The sequence below is a fragment of the Salmo trutta genome, chromosome 20 (genome assembly GCF_901001165.1).
Source record: "Salmo trutta chromosome 20, fSalTru1.1, whole genome shotgun sequence".
Classification (NCBI taxonomy): Eukaryota; Metazoa; Chordata; class Actinopteri; order Salmoniformes; family Salmonidae; genus Salmo; species Salmo trutta.
Window position 1 is genome coordinate 39649720 of NC_042976.1, and position 21297 is coordinate 39671016.

At 43.1% G+C, this 21297-nt stretch overlaps 1 protein-coding gene across 4 annotated transcripts in view; it reads left to right on the forward strand.

Moving 5' to 3' along the window:
- lrp2a (low density lipoprotein receptor-related protein 2a) overlaps positions 1-21297 on the forward strand; it is a 66088-nt gene that overhangs the window by 437 nt on the left and 44354 nt on the right. For all 4 annotated transcript variants that reach the window (XM_029703248.1, XM_029703250.1, XM_029703249.1 and 1 more), the window contains exons 2-17: positions 6616-6723; positions 6965-7087; positions 7290-7406; positions 8181-8291; positions 12299-12412; positions 12550-12666; positions 13288-13431; positions 13529-13648; positions 13777-13905; positions 14422-14591; positions 15639-15862; positions 18856-19062; positions 19224-19426; positions 19516-19656; positions 19832-20035; positions 20692-20884. In XM_029703248.1, coding sequence (XP_029559108.1) covers positions 6616-6723; positions 6965-7087; positions 7290-7406; positions 8181-8291; positions 12299-12412; positions 12550-12666; positions 13288-13431; positions 13529-13648; positions 13777-13905; positions 14422-14591; positions 15639-15862; positions 18856-19062; positions 19224-19426; positions 19516-19656; positions 19832-20035; positions 20692-20884 — 2425 coding nt within the window. The remainder of the gene's footprint in view (positions 1-6615; positions 6724-6964; positions 7088-7289; positions 7407-8180; positions 8292-12298; positions 12413-12549; positions 12667-13287; positions 13432-13528; positions 13649-13776; positions 13906-14421; positions 14592-15638; positions 15863-18855; positions 19063-19223; positions 19427-19515; positions 19657-19831; positions 20036-20691; positions 20885-21297) is intronic.

Sequence of the window (21297 nt, forward strand, 5' to 3'; positions counted from 1 at the left end):
CTATCTATAAGTCAAAAACAAGCCATTTAGCCATGTTTGTACAATGCTTGGCCTATTTTAAGTGATAGGCACTAGCGGTTAGAGCATTGGGCCAGTAAGTAACTGAAAGGTCTCTGGTTCGAATACCTGAGCCAACAAGGTGACAAATCTGTTGATGTTCCCTTGAGCAAGGCATTTAACCCTAATTTGCTCCAGGGCCACCATACTACTATGGCTGAGCTGTAAAACAACACATTTCACTGCACCTGTCCAGTGTAGATGACAAAACATACATTTATATTTTTATAAAGTGATCTCTACTTTCTATATAAAAAAATCTGAATTTATTTTGTCAAATCTTACCAACTTCTTGACCAGTTATTTCCCCAGCACTACACATATTTTTTTTGCAACGAATAAATACAGAATTAATTTAATATAATATACAATATTTGACTTATTTAACAAAACTATTCCACTCTAAACATTATTAAAGCTTGTATTGAGCACAAAGCCTGCCTCAGACCGATTTGAAGTTCTCTCTTGGAGAACTTTTGCCTGAGCTTTGTCGTTGCTAGGTAACAGAAGTGAGCATGTGACTTGCAGACAATCTGTGTGGACTGCAAGCTACTGGTACAAATCTTATTCAGAGGAACTCAACGGCTTGCCTAGTGCAAAACCTCTATAGATGATAACTAATTATATGGCCTTAATTCAAGGACCCATTTTCCTTAAAATGTTGTAGAAACTAGTCATATACCTTGTTTGATAGATCTGAAATACTGTTATCTTTGTCTCTTGCATACTAGTGTAGCCTATACCCTACTGCTCAAATTGTAATCTGCTTTCTTTTTGCTCAACCCTTAGTATGTAATCTCCTTAGTGTGAATCAAGCAACTAATTACGCTGCAGCTGCTGCTGCTGCTGCTGAAAGTGACTATTTCTACCTAAGCAACAACAGGCAAAAGAGTGTATGTAAACTTAAAGGGGAAAGTTCTTACAACCTCACATGGAACCAACCATCCCAGGCTAAATAGGCTGTATGTTTCTTCTTTATTTTATTTTAGCTGCATTGCACTATAAAGGCTACTGTACATTCCAAGGCAATACAAAATAAGAAAGTATGACAAAATAATCAAATAAAAAAACACAAATATCTCAATCAAATGTAATAATTGAAATTATCCAGTGGCATTTTTTAGTACATAATATGGTAGTGATCTCTACAAACTGAGGCTATGAGAATCTTCGCCAGAATCTTCGCCAGAATTCATTATAATATTGAGTCAAATCAGGGCTTGGCCAGCGTTTTCATGTTAGTAATTAGCAGGCTTGTCCCTTAGAAATGAACAATGATGTACCAAGGATTTGTGTCATCGTAGTTTAAAAAGACATTGAAGTAAATAGGTAATCAAAGTCGTCTGTTTCAGTATATACCAAGTTTTAACTGCATTGACTAGGAATAGGCCTCATGTACATCCTGCATCTTTTGCAGTTTTGCATCATGGCACTTGTTGATCTCCTCAGAAATTTGAGGTAGGAATGGTTGATTTAATCCAGATTTATCCAGCATGCGTTTGAGAGGAAATGACAAAAAGAGCCTTGGAGGACAGGTTACTTTCTCTAATCCATTGAGCCTAATTTCCGCTGGGTCCTCAAGGGATAGGGTTCACACTCATTTTTGCCCTGTCAAAGTTTCTCCAAAGCTGGGGCAGCAGGTAGCCTAGTGGTTAGCGCGTTGGGACAGAAACCGCAAGGTTGTTGGATTGAATCCCCGAGCCCACAAGGTAAAAATCTGTCATTCTGCCCCTGAACAAGGCAGTACCCCGGTAGGCCGTCATTGCAAATAAGAATTTGTTCTTAACTGACTTGCCTAGTTAAATAAAAGTTAAATCTAATTTAAAAAAAGCTAATGCAGCTCAACTTGATGATCATTTAATGTGTGACAGACAGTCTTTTGTGGCTTATTATCAAGAGGCTTTAAAAGTGTTGTAAAACGCCTGTGTTGAAATAATGGTTAGTGTGACACACTTGTAGGGTGATTTAATGTTACAATAGTAGGTAACAAAGGAACTGGACTTGGTGGCAAGCATTTCTCTACACCCGCAATAACATCTGCTAAGTATGTGTATGTGACTGATACAATTTCATTTGATTTGACCGTGGCCGTTCAAAACATGTTTTTGCAGGTTAATTGCTTGAATATTGGGGCTAAATGCCTTTCAAACCTCAATCATTTGCCAAACAACCTTGGTCATTCAGGATCTTGTGAGAAACATGCGTGATTTATTTAGAAAAAAAACATACAATGAAACCAGGATGAACAAGATGCTCAACGTGTTCGACACGTTATCTAGTACAGGGGGATATGGGGATGACTAATTAACGTTTCCCCTACTAACTCAAATAGGTGTTTTCAGTTGCTCACATTCATTGAGCCTAACCTGTTATTAGTTAATTTGTTTTATAGCACTGCAAAAAAACACTTGCGGGTTGATGTTGAAATTTTACAAGGCACAGAAACCTTGGCCAGCATGTGCGTGCTACATCTTAAAGATGCTGCGGCCTTTTCCGGTGTAAATCCGTGAGCAACGTTAACGCTGTTTTGGAAAGGGGAGCAGAAGTTAGCACAGTTGACTCAAATGAAGGGCTAATCCTTTCCCACTATACAGCACTCTCAACCCAGGTCCCAGACTATTATGTGATGCATAGGGTGCAAGGTTTAGGCTAACAATGCTCATGTTGTGTTGAGTGACAGTTTGTCAGAGGCAGTGTGAACAAAACCCGTTGACCTCCTGCAGAAGTGTAGTGTAACATCTCCATCTCTGTTGCTTTTTACACATTTCTAGTCAAATCTAGCCTTACAAATGTGTTAAAACTTTATACAGGTTTTTTTCAAGTTAGAATTAGAAGTACAGCTTCATTCCTCACTCACTATTTCTTGCCTCCTTTTGTACCTATGCCAATACCAAACTCCCTTGGGCTTTTCTCTGTTTTGTGTGTGGCAGCAAGAGCCAAAGTCAGTTGTTCAGCAATTGACTGCATTCTGTTGAATTGATTTCCATATGAAATGGAGCAGGAGCACTTCACTCTAACAGCATGGACGGATCCAGCGCTCCACGCTGCCAGCCGTTTTCTAGACACACATTCAGAGAGTGCGAGGGGACGCACAAAAACAAGGCGGTATTGATGAAAGAGGCTACAACTCTCTCAGGGCCCCCACATGATTGGAAAGAGATGTTTTGGGGAAAGGGGGTGGGGGGGGTTCTGTTAAACTTGTGTTTTTTTGCAGGAAGCTATACTGTATTCTGCATTCTGCTATCCCTCTCCATAGTCCATTTGGCGTGGTGACACTTCCAGTTATGAGGTTGAAGCCCTGCTGGCTCTTCCATTGTGCCATTGTGATTTCACAGTGGGGTCTGAGGCATTGGCAGGCTTCATTCTAATGAAAATTCCTCTGCTGCTCCTCTTTGTTTGGCAGTAGTAGGGCGCCCTTATCTTTCTCTGTGGATAGTGTGGGGTTCTCGCCTGCTGTGGGTTTAAGATGGCTAATTACAAAAGACATGGTCAGAGAGAGGGACAAAAAGAAAACACCAAACTAAACAAAACAGGCTAAACAAAGACACTAACGAAAAAGTACCAATCCTTAGACACCACATTATTAAGAGCTTATTTGCATCATATTGGCCACTTTTCTCTTAACTTTATTTTAATAGTAATTGACTGAGTGAGTCAAATTGCCCCTATTTTGATCATTGTTATTACATTTTGGCTTTAAAAAAAAAATAGTTATTCAGATGACTTAAAAAAAGACTATGGCTGAATGTAAGAGCAGCTCACATTCATTTAAAAGTCCACTTTAGTCTGCCAGTCACCTTTCCCAGAACTGATACTGTCAGGAAACACTGGCTTCATTTGAATGTCTCAGAAGATTGGTTTCCCTTTGGCAAAGGTTGTTGAAAGCTGTTAACCTAATGCATAGCAGACAGGGATTATGAACAGGGATTATGAACATCGCCATTGATGCTAGAAGGCCTCAGGAGTGCCCTTCCTCTGAACTTGAAGTCCATTGTTGCTAGGAGGCCTCAGGAGTGCCCTTCCTCTGAACTTGAAGTCCATTGATGCTTAAAGACACTTTTAATATTTTGCTCTTTTGAAAAATATGTTGGTGTGTTATGTTGATAAGCTGGTGGACATTGATATGCAATCCTACCTGTGGGTCAAGCAATGAGTGAACATGGTTTTATTTGTCTGATATCTACCATATATTGTCAAATATGACATATTCAGAGTTGATCTTATAATGATCATAATGGCATTGAGCATTAGACCACTGAATGTCTGTTCAGGGGTACAGAGATAAACCAGAGATAAACCAAAATGTGTTTCAGTGGTGTCACTGTGGTGCTCCGATACTGTATGCACCGTTGGTCTTACCTGCCATGTTACAGATGATGCTGAAACCTCCCGGATCATTTCCTCCCAACAAAGGCACCCTTTGAGCTTATGGGGAAGCAATTTTATCATTAGTAAACTGAGCAGGAAAAAAGCTTGCTTCTCAATTGGCTGCTGAATTAGTTAAATATGAAGCCCCTTTAGGTGGCGTAGTTTAAAAGCAGTTTGGTGGTGTCGGCTAATTCATCTGAGACCAGACCTCATGGTATGAGAAGCTCCTCACAAGGCTTTTAGCACAGTCATGACCCCACAACTCAAGTGGAAGTGAGTCATCTTTGAAGAGCACATCACATAAAAGAGATGATTAACTTCTGACTCGCCTATAATAAAGTGCCTGCTCACACAACATTTGTCAACCGAATGGGCTGAGATTTTCCAAGTCAATTCGTTACGTTGTATGTCTGTTTGACGAGGAAGGAACATTTCCCTTGGCTTTTGTCGTTTGGTCCAGTGCTGGTCACATTGGAAGTGCTCTTTTGTCACCTGTCGGAGGTAAATGCTTTGCCAGACTTGTTCTTTAATTAAGTACGCAGACTCTTAATGTCAGTGTCCAACAATTCCATATTGTCCTTGAATAGCTCCTGGTGTCTCTACGTCCTGCTAAAGGATACGTGTCAGTAGAACCCGTGCAGTTTATGTTTATTTTAAATGAGAAGATGAAGAAGGCAGCAGTTTCCTAAGAGATTTCAATTTATCAGCACAAGATCAAAGGATGACATCATACTAATGCTTAGTTCAGTGCCTTATCTCATGAAAGCTCATGTTTAGCATTAGGCCTAGATGGGTGTGGCCGGATTGAAAATCCTTTTTCTCGTACAAAATTGTCCAGTAGCTATATTTTCAACACGTCGGTTTCTTTTTTTGTTTGCAATTGACCACTGTCTTCTTGTTTTGCATGTCCTTATCATGGAACATGCTCCTATGCCATTGGAATTTGAAGTAATATGTTGATAGCTGGAGTGGGAGAGAAGCACCACGTGAAAGGTTGTGCTAATAGAAACTCAATGCACATGAAGACTGGTGATGGCACAGCTAGCTGATGCAATGGAAATAGCTGATTACTTGCATATTTGCTTCTAGGAGTCACAATACATGTATAACATATGATCGATCGATGGATATCGCCCATTGACACATTTATGTTATGTGAAAACTGGTCATGAATCAGTATCCAAAAATCTTACCGCCAGTGTTTGGAAATGTAATGTTGTTTAAAAAAATATATATATGTTTGTGTTTCGTGTGTCATTTGATTGGTCGGATGGCAGTGTTTGATTCATAGATTGGAAATAAAACAGAGGTCATTTGTATTACTGGTTGTACTTATCAGTGTCGTTTGTTTCTAGAACAATGTCTCCAGTTTGTTTTGCAACTGAGGTGTTGACGCAATGTAAAACCTTTCACTTCAGCACAAATTTGACCAAGCAGGGACTGTGATTAAAGGTAGTCGATAAGACACTGTAGACCACCAACCCCAGACATGCACCACCAACCACCACCAACCACCACCTTACATCTCCCTCAGCAAAGAATTTGGGTTTAAGGGTTGCGGTACCACCTGGTACCACTATTTATCCCAATTACATTTCTGACAAGGAACAGCATGCACCATAAATCAGGTTGTCAGAGAGAGACAATGAGAATTGTACATTCCAATTCGGACGGGTCTGACGGAGCGCTCTGCCACTGAACTATGCTGCTTCAGTTGATATCTCCTGGAAAACGTCAGGGAAGGTAGAGTGGGGGTACCTTATCTCCTCAGATGCCACTCAGTGAGAACATCAAAAGGAAGCTTGGGATGAGTGTGCTGAGGGTTGTGTAACTGTTTTGAGGATGGCTGGCACGCTCATCTCCAGGCCCTGTCGATGCTGTTAACACCATGCTTCATCAATAAGAGACATTCCCAAACACACCCAACACTGTTTAGATGTTTTGATAAGAGACACAAAGAGTTCCTTCTATTTATTGGACCAACTATAGTAGAGAGGGACATTTTTACAGGAAATGATTTCTTATTTCTGACCTAGTTTAGAAATACACATGATCATGATCAAGATCATGAAGAATTATGCGCCTGGGGACTGAAGGCGTTACAAAATAGGATTTGAGAATTGGTCTAAAATATGGAATGAAGATACGTTTAGAAGTTAACTTTAGTAATATTGTGTCTCCTGTATGAAGGTTGTGAGACGGGGCAGTTCCGGTGTGGGACAGGCCGATGCATCCCACAGCACTGGCGTTGTGATGGAACGCTAGACTGTGTAGACGATTCTGATGAAGCCGACTGCCGTGAGTAACTTCTCCTCTTACAGTGGACCGGGCTGCACAATGACCCTCTCCCTTTACATGTTAACAATTTGTCCCATTTACTCACGTTTCCCTGTTAAAGAGCAGCAAAAGCGTTGCTTCGTAGAAGTATCTTGTGTAAGAATCACCTGGCGTTGTCTTACTTTTAGACCTTCACCTACATGTTGAGTGTTGTTGCTGGTAGTGTGGAGACTAATATTGGATGTGCTGTGTGTGTCCTCAGCCCTTGTAACATGTGATGAGAGTCATTTCCAGTGCTTGAGTGACGGGGAGTGTGTCCCAGATGTCTGGGTTTGTGACGACGAAGAGGACTGTGAGGACGGCTCAGATGAGAGACACCGCTGTCGTAAGTTCTCGCACTTTCTACAGTAGAGGAAATCAATACACAAGTACTGTGTAGACCATACAGTGTACAACATATTCTATTTAGACTTTTCACCAGTGTGACAGGTGCCACAAATGTTAACCCAAAAATCAATGACAAAGGCAATTAAGGGGGTAGAGAAATGCTACACTTGTGGTTAAGTTGCTCCTCAATCTCTCTGCAGCTGGTAGGATGTGCTCCAGTGGGCAGTTCAGCTGCACCAATGGGGCCTGCATCCCAGGGGAGTACAGGTGTGACCGGCTGCCTGACTGCTCCGATGGGGCTGACGAGAGAGACTGCCGTAAGTTCCCCAGTGTGGCTTACTTACCTTCTTCCCTCAGGCTCCTGTGGCATTTTAATCAATTTGTAAGATTAAGAGGCTTGCTGACTGACAGAATGGCCACAATATGCTTCTTGTTGTCAGAGGTTGATTGCAGATTCCTTGGGGATTAGTCAAGCTGAAGTTCAGCTGCTATTCCATTATTGTGCCGACATGTTAGACTCACAGCACTGCACACTTTGGTAATCTCACAATGGCAGAAAAAAAGCCAAGGCTGTTTGTGGCGCTATTAGAAAACTTACTGTAAGTGTTTTATCCTCCCATTAGCTTTTAGCATTTTTTTTGCGCCATTACAGGCTGAGCCTGTTTGCCATAATTACGTACAAAGCTTTATATTTCAGAGGTGAATTGCCAACGTGACTTCATGGGGGAGCATTTAAGGGTATATTTTCTACTGTTAATGAGATTAAAAGGGGGTTAGAGCTGCCAATGCGGCAGCTAAATTAATGATCTGCTAGCAGCAGACTGTTACATTTGGCTAATTGCATACTTGTGTTAATACTTGAGTACTTGAGAACTGTATATAGGAATGCTTAAGACTACTGATATTTGAGAAATGTCATGTTTGAGAAATGTTTAAGACTAGTAGAGACATTTGACGTTTGAAAGGGAAAGCATTATGCACCTCTTTGAACAAATTATTTGATGCTTATTCTTTAAATTCTTTGAATATTCCACAGATGGGTTTGTTCTATGTCAGTCTGGTATGATTTGTCATGTTTATTTCCCTCTCAGACTACCCTGAGTGTACAGAGCTGAGGTGTGCCAACAGTGCCTGTTATAACCGGACCCAGCACTGTGATCTGGTCATGGACTGCCGTGACGGGTCAGACGAGGCCAACTGCAGTAAGTGTTCACTTCTGGCCGTGACTAGGGCTGTTACGGTGACCGTATTACCGCCAGATTACCAGTCACGAGTCATGACGGCAGTCAAATTCCATGTGACCGTTTAGTCACGGTAATTATGATTCTCCAAGCTCTGATGCTGCTGATGGTCATTAGTAGCCTACCAAACTTGATAACTGCCTGGTATTCCGCACTCTATTGTCCCTCTAATCACTCTGACATCAATGCAAATGTAATCGAAAATCTAATCAAACACTTCATTAGAGCCCATGAGCTCATGTTGCGCAACATTTCTATAGGCTATGCAATTGCATGAGAAAACAGAGTGATGGCCTCTATTAAAAAGAGGAGGATCCCATCAGCTTTCAATAGCCTAGGCCTACTATATTTATTCTCAACTTTCCTAATATTAAGCACATTGCTTCTCTTTAAAACAGGAGTATAGCCTACCTGGCTGGCATGAAAATGAACCACGGGAAACCGTCCTCCATTCTCTATTTAAATGCATAGATTACATGTATTTTGTTCCGCTGCCCCTGTTTCGAGACAGGTGCATGATAATGGTGAATTATAAATCAAAACAAATTTCACACATATATTATTTTGTATATGTAAAGACAAGATTAAATCAAAAATAGTGTGATGGGTGACAATATTAGCTTATCACTTGTGAATGATGCCCAGCTTAAGGCAAACTGCGCATGCTTTTTTTTGTGACTTTTCAAATCATAGTCGCACACCTCATGTAGCCTAGACCATAGCCTATATGTTTTGATAAGGTTTGTATCACAACTAAAGTGGACAAATAACTTCTTAAAATGAAGCACATTAATCCGCTTCACAGTAGTTGTAGAGCATAACTGGCATATATACTGCTCAAAAAAATAAAGGGAACACTTAAACAACACATCCTAGATCTGAATGAAATAAATAATCTTATTAAATACTTTTTTCTTTACATAGTTGAATGTGCTGACAACAAAATCACACAAAAATAATCAATGGAAATCCAATTTATCAACCCATGGAGGTCTGGATTTGGAGTCACACTCAAAATTAAAGTGGAAAACCACACTACAGGCTGATCCAACTTTGATGTAATGTCCTTAAAACAAGTCAAAATGAGGCTCAGTAGTGTGTGTGGCCTCCACGTGCCTGTATGACCTCCCTACAACGCCTGGGCATGCTCCTGATGAGGTGGCGGATGGTCTCCTAAGAGATCTCCTCCCAGACCTGGACTAAAGCATCCGCCAACTCCTGGACAGTCTGTGGTGCAACGTGGCGTTGGTGGATGGAGCGAGACATGATGTCCCAAATGTGCTCAATTGGATTCAGGTCTGGGGAACGGGCGGGCCAGTCCATAGCATCAATGCCTTCCTCTTGCAGGAACTGCTGACACACTCCAGCCACATGAGGTCTAGCATTGTCTTGCATTAGGAGGAACCCAGGGCCAACCGCACCAGCATATGGTCTCACAAGGGGTCTGAGGATCTCATCTCGGTACCTAATGGCAGTCAGGCTACCTCTGGCGAGCACATGGAGGGCTGTGCGGCCCCCCAAAGAAATGCCACCCCACACCATGACTGACCCACCGCCAAACCGGTCATGCTGGAGGATGTTGCAGGCAGCAGAACGTTCTCCACGGCGTCTCCAGACTCTGTCACGTCTGTCACATGTGCTCAGTGTGAACCTGCTTTCATCTGTGAAGGGCACAGGGCGAATTTGCCAATCTTGGTGTTCTCTGGCAAATGCCAAACGTCCTGCACGTAAGCACAACCCCCACCTGTGGACGTCGGGCCCTCATACCACCCTCATGGAGTCTGTTTCTGACCGTTTGAGCAGACACATGCACATTTGTGGCCTGCTGGAGGTCATTTTGCAGGGCTCTGGCAGTGCTCCTCCTGCTCCTCCATGCACAAAGGCGGAGGTAGCGGTCCTGCTGCTGGGTTGTTGCACTCCTACGGCCTCCTCCACGTCTCCTGATGTACTGGCCTGTCTCCTGGTAGTGCCTCCATGCTCTGGACACTACGCTGACAGACAGAGCAAACCTTCTTGCCACAGCTCGCATTGATGTGCCATCCTGGATGAGCTGCACTACCTGAGCCACTTGTGTGGGTTGTAGACTCCGTCTCATGCTACCACTAGAGTGAAAGCACCACCAGCATTCAAAAGTGACCAAAACATCAGCCAGGAAGCATAGGAACTGAGAAGTGTTCTGTGGTCTCCACCTGCAGAACCACTCCTTTATTGGGGGTGTCTTGCTTATTGCCTATAATTTCCACCTGTTGTCTATTCCATTTGCACAACAGCATGTGAAATTTATTGTCAATCAGTGTTGCTTCCTAAGTGGACAGTTTGATTTCACAGAAGTGTGATTGACTTGGAGTTACATTGTGTTGTTTAAGTGTTCCCTTTATTTTTTTGAGCAGTGTATATGCAGCGTGTGAGTTTCAAGTTTGGGGAAGATAATTTTCACCATGAAAATGCACCTTTATAATAAAAGCATTACATGCATAATCGCATTTGTGGTCACTTTTAAGAAATGGTGTTTTCCTGCTAATGGAACATTTGCGCTTATAGCCTTCTGCCGTGTGCGCATTGCTACGCTTATAATGTGAAGAAATAGCCTTAGTTTATCAGCATTTTAAGCTAAACATTCTAATCTGTTGCATCAGGCTCATTGCTTAAAACAGTTTTTTTGATGCTAGTGGGTGTATTAATTTGGGATCTATCGCATCCCACATCTGTCCCAGACTATGTTTGGAATATGTATTTCTCGCCCAGAATACAATAGGTCAACTTTTGTACTATGGGGGATAGTAGATTGACATAGGCTAGTGCTTTTGCTGTTTGTTAGGCTGACTCATCTTGTTGGCTGATGAAAAGTAAATGTGGATAGTTCTTCCTATATCTTCAATATGCGCCTCGGGAATTGGATAAGGACTCGAGCAGTTGCGTCCCCGATGTGTCTATCTTCACTTGTAGCCTGTGAAAAAGACCCAATCAAGTCATGTGAGTGAGAGGTGCTTCGGCACACAGCCGGGAGAAGGGAATTATAATTATTATATTCAGCCCAAGGGCACAACGGCCACTGGCCTCGAAAGACATGGATTTATTTAGGGGCATTACGGCCACACAAAGGGGATGCAGCCGGGAAATTCGAGGCATTATCAAGTGCTTGCCAAATTGTTAATGAGAGACTATTGGAGTGTGTACAGCCATAAGCAGAGCCTATGCCTTTCATGCAACTTTTTTAAAATTATCATTGGAGTCGCATCATGCAGCCTTAGAAAGTACAAAACATATAGCCCAACATTTGTATCACAACTAAAGTTACATAAATAACTCTAAATGAAGCATATAGGAGTACCTGTTTCTTTGTTAACCGCTCAACACAGAATAGCCGCATTCGCAAACTCTCTCAAATCATTTGGAGAAAATATCCTTTCTATTTTATTTCGCTTTGTTCATTTGTATTCTTCATACTACAAAACAATATAAAATAATGCCACGGAATTCTAAGCAAATCTTGTCTGCTAAATGAACTAGTGTAGCCCACATCCACATGGCACAGCCAGATCAGGACCTAACATAAGGACAACTCAGACAATGCTATTCTGTTCTTCTGAAATAGACTACATTTTCTTCATGTCATGTTTCTTTAGACCTGTCTAAAATAAATAATGGATTTATTGTGATGGTGTAGGCTATATTACATGGATTTATTCGACTTTTTAAAATGTAGATGTTCCAAAGTTCTGCATCAGTGTGTGGAATCCAGGAGATGCTAAATGTGTTCATGTTAATTAACGGTCACTTACCGTGAGACCAGCAGTTATCTGCTTGACAATCACCGGCTGACGAAATTGTATGACCGCCACAGCCCTAGCTGTGACGAATGACCACGTATTTCACTAGGTCCTCGTCCGGTCAGTGCAGCAGGGGTAAGATGAAAAACTGACACATACAGTCAGTCACTGAAGGGGTTTTGTGTCTGTTTTATTCAGCACAGCACTGCAGCAGTGGCCTGTTCCAATGCGGAAACGGAGAGTGTGTCCCTCAACGCTATGTCTGTGACCATGACGACGACTGTGGAGACCGGAGTGATGAACAGAGCTGCAGTGCGTACCTCTACCCTCATCGCACCGCTACAGATGTTTCTCCCCCGAATTTGGACTTAATCTGACCTTTTCGATGTGCTTCTCTCTCTCTCTCTCTCTCTCTCTCTCTCTTTCTCTCTCTCTCTCTTGCCCTGTAGCCTATCCCACTTGCAGAGGGAGTTACTTCACGTGCCCCAGCGGTCGCTGTGTTCACCAGGTCTGGCTTTGTGATGGAGAAGACGACTGTGAAGACAATGCAGATGAGAAAGGCTGTGGTATGGATGCTACAGAGTGACAGCTCCCCTTCCTCTTGACACATTTCTAATATTGGACCCAGAACCCTGAAAAAGAAACAGTAAGCGGGTTCAGTAGAAGCACACTTGAAGGAGTGAGAAACACTGCTGTGTCGAAACCTGATTCACCTCCGGTCTCCATGGTTGGAATGGGCTAGGCTCTGTGCTCCTTAAAGTGTGGTGGTCAAGTTCCTCTTTGATCGCTCACCCCTCCAAAGAGCTTTAGAATTTTTCAAAAGATAGTAAAGTTACGGGAGTTAGTGTCCTTGCCTGTTTTTAAGACTCTGATCGACAACACTGTTTGTGATAGTCGCAGTTGTTTCTAATCTTGAATTGTATCTGTAACTTGTGACGCTTTTGTGTGTATTTTGTATTTTTCTGTAATATTTTATGTACACGCTGCCATTTCCCGGTTTTGCCTTCTTACTAGTACACCCTCGCAAAATAGGTTTTTAACCTCAATGGGTCTTACCTGGTTAAATAAAGGTAAAAAAAGATCTATATATAGATCAGACACAGCTGCTGTCTTCAATGCGTACCTCACACACACTGTTGCTGTTTTCTCAAAGCAAGGCAATGAAGATGACTTTGTTTTCTCTGCAGACGCTGTATCACGTGAGTGCTATCCTGGAGAATGGCCCTGTCCGTTCTCAGGCCTGTGTATCCCCATGGACCAACTGTGTGATGGGACAGCCCAATGTCCAGACGGAGAGGATGAGACCAACGCCACTGCTGGACGCAACTGCAGTCAGTAACAACACAACCAGTTTAAAGTGCATGCACGCGCACCCTTTATTTTGAGAAGTGACATTGGAAGTAATGTGCGTCCGTCTGTGGTTGTCAGGTATCTGGAGGTGTGCTTCTCTGAGCTGTGAGCATCGCTGTCATGCGTCTCCTGAGGGAGGAACCTGCACATGTCCTTCTGGGTACACTGTCAACAACAATAACAGCCGCTCTTGTATCGGTAAATACTGATAAATTGACTCCGTTACGGTACATTGAAAGAACTGGAAACTCAGGCTACTAGAGGTAGAATATGGGATGTGTGCTTTGAATTATTCCGTTTTTTCCTTATTTTATTCTTGGGTGAAGACTTTGACGACTGTCAGATGTGGGGCGTCTGCGACCAGCTCTGTGAAGACCGGATAGGAACCCATCGCTGCAGCTGTCGAGAGGGCTATTTCCTGGAGCAGCACCGATACTGCAGAGCTAACACCTCAAGTGAGTGGCCAGTGTTGAGCTTCAATATAATTCAACATATCAAAGTCATTCCTGCTGGCCAGAGGCCCTCAGCCCCTCAACCCAGCCTCCTGTCTGCCAGCCTCTGTCCGCCTGCTCTGCTTTCTGGTGCAATGTTGCACACAGTGTTATTTCTGCCAGTCGTTTATGTCTGTGGACCCCTCTAACTTTGAGGCCAGCAGCAAGGAGGGATTTGCTGTGTTAATAATACAGATCAAATTATCTTGACCATTTGAGTTTCTAAAAATGACATAAAATGAAACATTTTATTAAAGGATAGATTTGAATCAACCCAATAGTATGGCTTCAAAACTGACAGACTAAAATGTATTGTTATTTATTTTCTGTTTTCCACTGCTGAGTAAATTAATGAATGATTATACAGTATATACAGTCAACAACAAAAAAATTCTCAAACAGCATATGACAGGGGTTTATAAGAGATGATGAAATGTTTGAGCGTGTTATCTTACTGATTGCCTTGTCTACTGTCTGTAGCTAGCGTAGCCTCGCTGGTCTTCTCCAATGGCCAAGACCTGCTGATTGGTGACATCCATGGACACAGCACACGCACCCTGGTCCATTCCCAGAACAGAGGAGTCCCTGTCGGGGTGGACTTCCACTACCTCCTCAATAGAGTCTTCTGGACGGATACTATTCAGAACAAGGTAATACTGGCATTAAAATACTTCACATGAGTGGTACCTGTGGCCCTGTTAAGGCATCAGTGCATCGTTAGAATTACATGTACAGTGGACCGTAGTTACAGTCCACAGGATAGAAAGGCTTATTGTTTGAGGAAATGCTTGAGTTGTACAGGAACCTGCCTCCCTCAAAGGAGAGGGAATACTTTGACAGATCTTTTAAGATACCGCCACTGTTAATACTGTACAAATGGTAGACCTGTCGGCTCCCAAATGGCTGGGTCATAATGAAGGGGAAGTAGGTTGGAAATGGAATCCAAAATGTCTAATCTGGAAAACTGTCTGATATGCTGGTATGATGTTCGCATAGCTCAGTGTAATTTTTGTAACCCGATCGTGTTCAAAGTAATCGTGCAGTATTTGTTTTCACCGAGTCCACCCTGTTATATGCATTCTTTGGCCAGCTCAAAGGGCTTTGTTCAGCAACTTGGCTTCTGTATGGTTTGAACCCCAGCCATGAGGCTGAAAAGCGGGGACATACCAGCAGTGGGGTATCTGTGTAGATCAGTCACCTCCATGGCGCAATGTCAGCGTATTTAAATTGGGGGGACCACAAACAGGCCATGTGAACGTACTAGGAAGGTTAAACTAGCAGGCTACTTCCACATATTCAGTTTCTCTTTAAACAGGTCAGCTGAAAATCCTGCTTTTTAGACGTCTGGGTCTTGTTTCAAACGAGCCAGAGCTGTAAAGAGCACTATCCCTTCCGAGGTGCCAAGGCTTCAAGCCTGAGAAACTGGTGCCATCTTGGAATCAGTAGGGTAGAGGTTTCAGAATACTATCCGACAGCACCGCTCAAATGCTACTAGACAGACAAGATGGAAGTCAGACAAGCAACCAAAGCCCAGCCTTAATGACAGTAATTTCCTTCTCATGTTGAGGTATTATGTTGACATATCCTCGTCCCTGTTTCTCGGACTGTTTCTTTTTTCTTTATATCTCCATGAATTTCCGGAGCCTTAACCACCAAAGAGCTAATCTCTTAGCAACAATGCTTTCTTTTGTGGCCAGGTGTTTTCGGTGGATATGGACGGTTCCAATATGCAGGTGATTTTAAATGTATCAGTTGACTACCCAGAGAACCTAGCCGTGGACTGGGTGAACAATAAGCTGTATGTGGTGGAGGCCAGCGTCAACCGGATTGACATGGTGGACTTTGACGGGAATAACCGGGTGACGCTGATCGCAGAGAATCTGGGAAACCCCAGAGGGCTGGCCGTGGACCCAACTGTGGGGTGAGTCGACCGGACCTCCCCTATCCTCCATCCCTCCATCCTCCATCCCTCTATCTATCTGTCTCTCTCTCATGCTGTACCAATAGGGAGTAATGAGTGTGTTCGATTCGCAGATTTTCCTGCCGGATTAGTGAGCAGTATTAAAAGTGATGAGCCTCATTGTAATCCAATAGTGCAGTTCCAGAGTGGAGCCTGGGCCAGGTGAATTGGGAAGTGATGCTAAATGTACACACTTGTTCTACCTCGGTGGGATTTAGGGCTGGCCTATCTGTAAGACCGGGAACAAAGACAGTGGAGGATGTGTCTGTTTCAAATTCAATTAAAAAAGGAAATCCGCTTATGTATCACCTTTTGTTGAGTTGCAGTCTTGTTCGTTTTATAGCTAAAAGGATGAATAACTTTGTTGCTATGGAATCCAGGTTACCAATGGTCAATATTGCATCCAGTACATAAATCAAATTGTATTTGTCACATGCTTCGTAGATAACAGGTGTAGACTAACAGTGAAATGCTTACTTACGGGTACTTTTTCAACAATGCAGAGTTTTTAAAAAATCAAATGAAAAATGTAAATAGTGAAACGAAGACACACAGGGAACGAAAAAAAATAAAGACTAAAAATATCATGGCTATACACTAAGTGTACAAAACATTAAGAACACCTGCTCTTTCCATGACAGACTGACCAGGTGAATCCCGGTGAAAGCTATGATCCCATATTGATGTCACTTGATAAATCCACTTTAATCAATCTAGATGAGGGGAGGATTTTTAAGCCTTGAGACAATTCAGACATGGATTTAAGTGCCTTTGAACAGGGTATGGTAGTAGGTGCCAGGCCAGAACTGCAACGCTGCTGAGTTTTTCACGTCAACAGTTTCTCGTGTGAATCAAGAATGGGCCATCACCCAAAGGACATCCAGCCAACTTGACACAACTGTGAGAAGCATTGGAGTCAACATGGGCCAGCATCCCCGTGGAACGCTTTCGACACCTTGTCCATGCCACGACAAATTGAGTGTGTTCTGAGGGCAAAAGTGGGTGCAACTCAATGTTAGGAAGGTGTTCCTAATGTTTTGTACACAGTGTATTTAGGGAGTAGAAAATAACATGGCTATATACAGGTAGTACCAGTACCAAGTCGATATGCAGGGGTACGAGGTGTATGTGTGAGTGTGTGGCGTCAGTATGCATGGGTGTGCATGTTTTCTTTGTGTGGGCGTAGGTACAGTTGAAGTCGGAAGTTTACATACACCTTAGCCAAGTACATTTAAACTCAGTTTTTCACAATTCCTGACATTTAATCCTAGTAAAAATTCCCTGTCTTAGGTCAGTTAGGATCACCACTTTATTGTGGAATGTAAAATGCCAGAATAATAGTAGAGAGAATGATTTATTTCAGCTTTTATTTATTTCATCACATTCCCAGTGGGTCAGAAGTTTACATACACTCAATGAGTATTTGGTAGCATTGCCTTTCAATTGTTTAACTTGCTTCCCACAAGCTTTCCACAATAAGTTCGGTGAATTTTGGCCCATTCCTCCTGACAGAGCTGGTGTAACTGAGTTAGGTTTGTAAGTCTCCTTGCTCGCACACGCTTTTTCAGTTCTGCCCACACATTTTCTATAGGCTTGAGGTCAGGGCTTTGTGATGGCCACTCCAATAACTTGACTTTGTTGTCCTTAAGCCATTTTTCCACAACTTTGCTTGCAAGTATGCTTGGGGTCATTGTCCATTTGGAAGACCCATTTGCGACCAAGCTTTAACTTCCTGACGGATGTCTTGAGATGTTGCTTCAATATATCCACATAATTTTCATTCTTCATGATGCCATCTATTTTGTGAAGTGCACCAGTCCCTCCTGCAGCAAAGCATCCCCACAACATGATGCTGCCACCCCTGTGCTTCACGGTTGAGATGGTGTTCTTCAGCTTGCAAGCATCCCCCCTTTTTCCTCCAAACATAACGATGGTCATTATGGCCAAACAATCCTATTTTTGTTTCATCAGACCAGAGGACATTTCTCCAAAAAGTATGATCTTTGTCACTATGTGCAGTTGCAAACCGCAGTCTGGCTTTTTTATGGCAGTTTTGGAGCAGTGACTTCTTCCTTGCTTAGCGGCCTATCAGGTTATGTCGATATAGGACTCGTTTTACTGTGGATATAGATACTTTTGTACCTGTTTCCTCCAGCATTTTCAAAAGGTCCTTTGCTGTTGTTCTGCGATTGATTTGCACTTTTCGCACCAAAGTACGTTCATCTCTAGGAGACAGAACGCATCTCCTTCCTGAGCGGTATAACGGCTGCGTAGTCCCATGGTGGTTATACTTACGTACTATTGTTTGTACAAATGAACGTGTTAACTTCAGGCGTTTGGAAATTGCTTCTAAAGCCATTTTGTCATTTTATGGAATTTTCCAAGCTGTTTAAAGGCACAATCAACTCTGTGTATGTAAACTTCTGACCCACTGGAATTGTGATACAGTGAATTATAAGTGAAATAATCTGTCTGTAAACAGTTGTTGGAAAAATTCCTTGTGTCATGCACGAGTAATAGTTTGCTTACAAGAAATTTGTGGAGTGGTTGAAAAACGAGTTATAATGACTCCAACCTAAGTGTATGTAAACTTCCGACTTCAACTGTAGCGTGTATGTGTATGTTAGGGTATAAGTGTAATTAAGTATATGTAGGTAGAGTCCAGTGTGTGTGTGCATAGAGTCAGTGCAAGAGAGTTAGTGCAAGAAAGGGTCCATGCAGGTAGTCTGGGTAGCCATTTCATTAGCTATTTAGCGGTCTTGTCTTGTGGCTTGGGGGTAGAAGCTGTTCAGGGTCCTGTTGGTTCTCGACTTGGTGCACTGGTACTACTTGCCGTGTGCGGTAGCAGAAAGAACAGTCTGTGGCTTAGGTGGCTGGAGTCTTTGACAATATTTGGGCAATGTACTGTACTGGTAACCTGTACCTAACTAAGCCAAAATACATTTTCTTCACAGGTTCCTGTTCTTCTCAGACTGGGACTCTCTGAATGGAGAGCCAGGTTTGGAGCGGGCTTACATGGATGGCACCAATCGCTATGGGATCATCAGGACTAAATTGGGCTGGCCAGCAGGGATCACACTGGATATTGATGCCAAGCGAGTCTACTGGGTCGACAGCCGCTACGACTATATTGAAACCACCACATATGATGGGCTTCATAGGTAAGCATACCAGATATGTTCCTTATGAAAGAGCTCAAGTGTGATGTTTTTTGGCCAAATTTCTGGAGAGACCATATGTAAGAAGTCAAAACAATGCCGTTTCCCTGTCTCTCACAATGGAAAATGTACAGTCTGCTCAGGGTATTCTCTCCACCTTTCAGGAAAACAGTGGTCCATGGAGGTGCTGTGATCCCCCATCCCTTTGGCATCAGTCTGTTTGAGCACACTGTGTATTTCACTGACTGGACCAAGATGGCCGTGATGAAAGCCAACAAGTTCAGTGACACAAACCCTCAGGTGGTCTACACCACATCTCAGACCCCACATGGAGTGCAAGTGGTACACCAACTGAGGCAACCATATGGTAAGCATGTCACGGGTACAACCACGCCGCTGATCTGCCCCACTTCTGTATGTTCTGTCAGTGACTGAGCGTGTGTGTTGTGTTCACAGTGACTAACCCTTGCGGGGTAGACAGGGACGGCTGTGAGCAGATCTGTATTCTAAGCCACAGGTCAGACAACCAAGGCCTGGGCTACCGCTGCAGGTGTCGCATGGGCTACGACCTGCATGCTGATGGCAAGAGATGTGTTGGTAAGGCTAACACACATACCTCGTTTCGCTTTTTCCCTATTAACATTGGACTTGGTACACTTCAATGTGCTGTGTCCTTTATATGTGTCCTTTATACTGTGAGTGCCCATGTGGTGTGAAATATGAGGTAGAAGATCTGGAGGTTCATGGTGGATGTCTTCTTCTCACTCGCTAGCGGTGAGGCAGTTCCTTCTCTTCTCCAGCCAGCTGGCTGTCCGAGGCATCCCCTTCAACCTGTCCTCTCAGGAGGATGTCATCCTTCCTGTCACTGGAACGCCCTCCTACTTCGTTGGGGTGGACTTCAGCGCAGAGGACGATGCCATCTTCTTCTCAGACACGGCCCAAGACATCATCTACAAGCAGAAAGTGGATGGCACCGGTGAGAGCATCCTACATTTATTTGATTGGATTGATGACTCGATACTGTATATTAGAATCAAACACCGAATTTTCTGTGAAATATATTTTTAGAACTGAATTTGTAGTTCATTATTACTGAATGCTTTTTTCCATTTTTAGAATGTGAGGAAATACTTTTTTGTAACCATGGTTACACCCCTACATATATCCTTTCAAGCAGAGAGCTCAAGCATGTGATCCAGCCAAGCTTATACCGGCAGTTAGGGGAGTGCCTTATGGAGCCGGGGAGTGCAGTGGGGGAGGGAGGGGGAGAGGGAGGGAGGGAGGGAACAGGCAGGAGCATGGACAGCAGTGAAACTCTCACGTAACAGCTCAAAGTCAGGCTCCAGAATGTGATAAAACAAACACTGGGAACATAATTAATACAAGATTTAATATTTATCTTCCAACTTCCATGTAAAATAAGTTACTAATGTGGTAAAGACATTACAGTAGAAAATGAAACCACAATCTGTACTGATCAGTGGTGTTGTTTTTGCAACATAGGGTTGACCAGCCCTAGTTTTCTCTGTCAGGTCTACATAGCGCAAATGCAAGCTGACAGTCTATTTACTTAAATGTGTTCCTCTTTCATCTCCGTATTAAATGGCGGTGTCACCGCTTTGATCTGCACAGGCAGGGAGGTGCTAGCTGCCAATAGAGTGGACGGCGTGGAGGACTTGGCTTTCGACTGGATTTCAAAGAACCTCTACTGGACGGACCCGCGCTTCAGGAGTATTTCAGTCATGAAGGTGGCCGATCAGTCCAGGAGAGCCATCATACGCAACCTGAACAACCCAAGGTCCATCGTGGTGCACCCTGTGATTGGGTAAATACAGCTTGGCTGGAGCTCAGGGGGGGGGCCCCTGAGCGCCACTTCCAGCCTTAATGTTGCAACAAAAACAAGAGAGAGGCAGGGAGAGCAGACATGATAGGGTTATATATCTTGTTGATGCTTGAAGAATGCTGACTTTACCGATGAATACATGCTTTTTACAGCATAATATCCCAATGTTTGATTCTATTCAGTTCATTAATATAAATGCGGATCGGATTATATTTGTTTAAGATTCATTTAAAGGACCATAGAATGTCAAAGGGAGACAAAGATAATGTGTGAAATCGGTCAAGTACTCCAATGTCCTGGGCATGCACAATTTAGTAAGGGCATTAGCCAGAACCAGCAGTGCTCAGAGGCCCATGCTTTCATCCTGGATCCCTGCCTCTTAAGAACATGAAAAA